The 2,920-nt window shown below is 48.3% G+C and overlaps 1 protein-coding gene across 2 annotated transcripts in view; it reads left to right on the top strand.

Annotated features, from left to right (window-relative positions):
• The first annotated feature begins 1,366 nt into the window (after positions 1–1,366).
• Positions 1,367–2,920, top strand: part of RIT1 (Ras-like without CAAX 1) — a 19,545-nt gene continuing 17,991 nt past the window's right edge. Inside the window, exons 1-3 of one of the 2 annotated variants that reach the window (XM_011928364.1) lie at positions 1,367–1,469; positions 1,923–2,071; positions 2,221–2,277. In XM_011928364.1, coding sequence (XP_011783754.1) covers positions 1,966–2,071; positions 2,221–2,277 — 163 coding nt within the window. In that variant the 5' untranslated portion in view covers positions 1,367–1,469; positions 1,923–1,965. Of the gene's footprint in view, positions 1,470–1,820; positions 1,850–1,922; positions 2,072–2,220; positions 2,278–2,920 lie in introns of those variants that run through there. The other variant, XM_011928363.1, reaches the window with a different exon arrangement.

The raw sequence follows: 2,920 nt of genomic DNA, 5'->3' as shown, positions 1-2,920 counted from the left end.
ACATTTTTTTTTTTTTTTTTTGAGATGGAGTCTCGCTCTGTCGCCCAGGCTGGAGTGCAATGGTGCAATCTTGGCTCAGTGCATCCTCCACCTCCTGGGTCCTGGGTTTAAGTGATTCTCCAGCCTCAGCCTCCTGAGTAACTGGGATGATTACAGGCACCTACCACCATGCCCAACTAATTTTTGTATTTTTAGTAGAGACAGGGTTTCACCATTTTGGCCAGGCTGGTCTTGAACTCCTGATACTCACGTGATCTGCCCACTTCAGCCTCCCAAAGTGCTGGGATTACAGGCGTGAGCCACCATGCCTGGCCAGAAAGACTTTTTTTGAGACGGAGTTTTACATTGTTGCCAGGCTGGAGTGCAGTGGTACCGTCTCAGGCAGCTCTGCAACCTCCACCTCCGGGATTCAAGTGATTCTTCTGCCTTAACCTCCCGAGTAGCTGGGACTTACAGTCACATGCCACCAAACCCAGCTAATTCTTTTGAATTTTTAGTAGAGACGGTTTTACATGTTGGCCAGGATTGTCTCGATTTCTTGACCTCATGACTTGCCCGCCTCGGCCTCCCAAAGTGCTGGGATTACAGGCGTGAGCCACCGTGCCTGGCCCAGAAAGACATTTAAAAAGAACAGTGGTGGGCAGAGCTGCATCAGAACAATTTTCCAGTGTCAGTTTTTTCTAGCACCTGTGCTACCTAGAGGGGAATATGGTTATAGTGGCTTCAGTTTTGTATTTAACTCAAGGCTGCTTAACAAGCTCTCTTTCCTGCCAGAGTGTGGTACATTTATTTAAAATAAGTTTTTGTGTGTCTTATACGTGTTTAAAAAGCATACACAGAACTCTGATTAGGGAGTGTTGTGAACATCTGGTTTTTGAGAATGAATCTGGGTTTCAATAGCCAAAGTCATTGTGACCACCCCTTTAGGAAAGTCATTTTTCTGCTGTGAAGCAGTCATCCCCGGTAGACTTTATTGAAATCCTGTGTTTTAGGAGGATTTGGGGGGTGCCCCTGTCCTCACTTCCTTTCATTGCATTGGGTCAAATTAGTTTCGGGTTTTTGTGGTTTTTTTCCCACAAGCAGCAAACAACCCTGGGTAAGTTGTTAATGTTTTTAAGTGTCCCTGCATGTCTCTTACCACGTACTCCCCTTTTGTGTAACTAATTTACTTTCTACTCCTGATTAAATACCCTTGTCTGTGAGTGCATACACCCTACACGTTGGGTAGGTGACCAGAGGGCCTTCAGCGGTGAGTCCCAGAACTGGGTTTAGGGACCTGGGGGGGAAGAGGGCGGGGCAGGCTGTGGGCGTCACAGAGTGGCCCCGCCCATCCTTCCGCGACTCGGGAGCCGGTGGCGCCATCTTACCCGGCTGCGGGAGGGGTCACAGGTCAGTGACGGAGCCTCTGCGGGTGAAGGAAGACAAGTGGGTGACCCGACCGGCCGTGGTGTTCCAGTCCCCACTGACCGGTAGGAGCAGCAGGGCGTCGGCTTGTGAGGAAGATGGGTGGGGAGTCTGGCGGCGGAGGAGCAGCTGGGGGCGGGGAGGGGTCTCGGAGGAGAATGGGGAGGGGGCGGAACCTCCGGGTACCGCAGGCGTGAGGGGACCCCTGCGGCCTAAGGGGTCGCATCCCTTACTTCCCGAAACTTTCTCCTTGTCCCTACTGTGCCGGGACCTAAATTTATTTGTATCTTTTAATTTTTCTCTTTGGAAAAAGTAAAACCTGTGATGTGTCTGTCATGTGACTGAACTGTCTCGGAGGGAGGGTGAAGATGTGGGGGGTTTCTTAGGGCCACCAGAAGGGGTGCAGTGGCGAGCAAGACGGACAGGCCAGAATATGTATGGAAAGGTAAGGCACTGGCCTGAGGGCTGTCGCCGTGGTGTCTCCATCCTGGATTAAGCATTTCCTCCTCCTTTTCTAGGTGGCTTTTCCTCGGGGCAGCCCAGGAAGGCCCCAAGAGGACAATGGATTCGGGAACTCGCCCAGTTGGTAGCTGCTGTAGCAGCCCCGCTGGGCTCTCACGGGAGTACAAACTAGTGATGCTGGGTGCTGGTGGAGTAGGGAAGAGTGGTAGGTAACATTTTCCATTTGACAGAAAGCATGGACGAAAAGTACTTAAGTGACCAGATGGGATACTTGCTATCTTGCAATGTTAATACTTAAAATTTTCTCTGTGGGTCACCTTTGTGAGGATTTGACTTTTATTTCTTCTTTTGAAGCCATGACCATGCAGTTCATCAGCCACCGATTCCCAGAAGATCATGATCCCACCATTGGTAAGCCAGATCATCACTTATGTTTCCAAATATACCCCATAAAAATATCTTAATGAATATCAATGGTTTCTAACTGTTTATATTTTGAGCCCCTGGAATCTCATTCAGATTTATTTAGAGACAAGGGTATCAGCAATTGGTAAGCAACTGAATATTTCTTTTTTTTCAGACCTTATGTCATAAGCCATCTTTAGTCTTTTGTCTTACTGAACATTAATGGGACTACTCTCTTGTATTTTTTTATGGTTGCATACAGGCCACTTAACGAAGCCTTTTCTTGCTGTCACTTCTCTAAGGGAATGACTTGAGACTCACTCTTTAACTGTGAGTCAGCTGGTTTGAACTTCCACAAAAGGAAGCAGAAAAACAAGTAGAGCCAGGCTGCTGAACTCTTACAACCCAGACATGCCAAGCCTGGACATCTTGCACTTGGAGCTCTTCATTTACTTCCTTATACCTTGAGTTCATTACATAGTAATGTCTTCTCCTATGTCTTTTTTTTCTTTTTTCTTTTTTTTTTTGAGACAGAGTCTCGCACTTTCTCCCAGACTGGAGTGCAGTGGTGTGATCTCTGGTCACTGCAACCTCCGCCTCCTGGGTTCAAGCAATTCTCCTGCCTCAGCCTCCTGCGTAGCTGGGATTG

The sequence above is a fragment of the Colobus angolensis genome, unplaced genomic scaffold, assembly GCF_000951035.1.
Source record: "Colobus angolensis palliatus isolate OR3802 unplaced genomic scaffold, Cang.pa_1.0 Scaffold77, whole genome shotgun sequence".
NCBI lineage: Eukaryota > Metazoa > Chordata > Mammalia > Primates > Cercopithecidae > Colobus > Colobus angolensis.
Note: the sequence above shows the minus strand (reverse complement) of the source record. Positions and strands in the feature narration are given on the sequence as shown.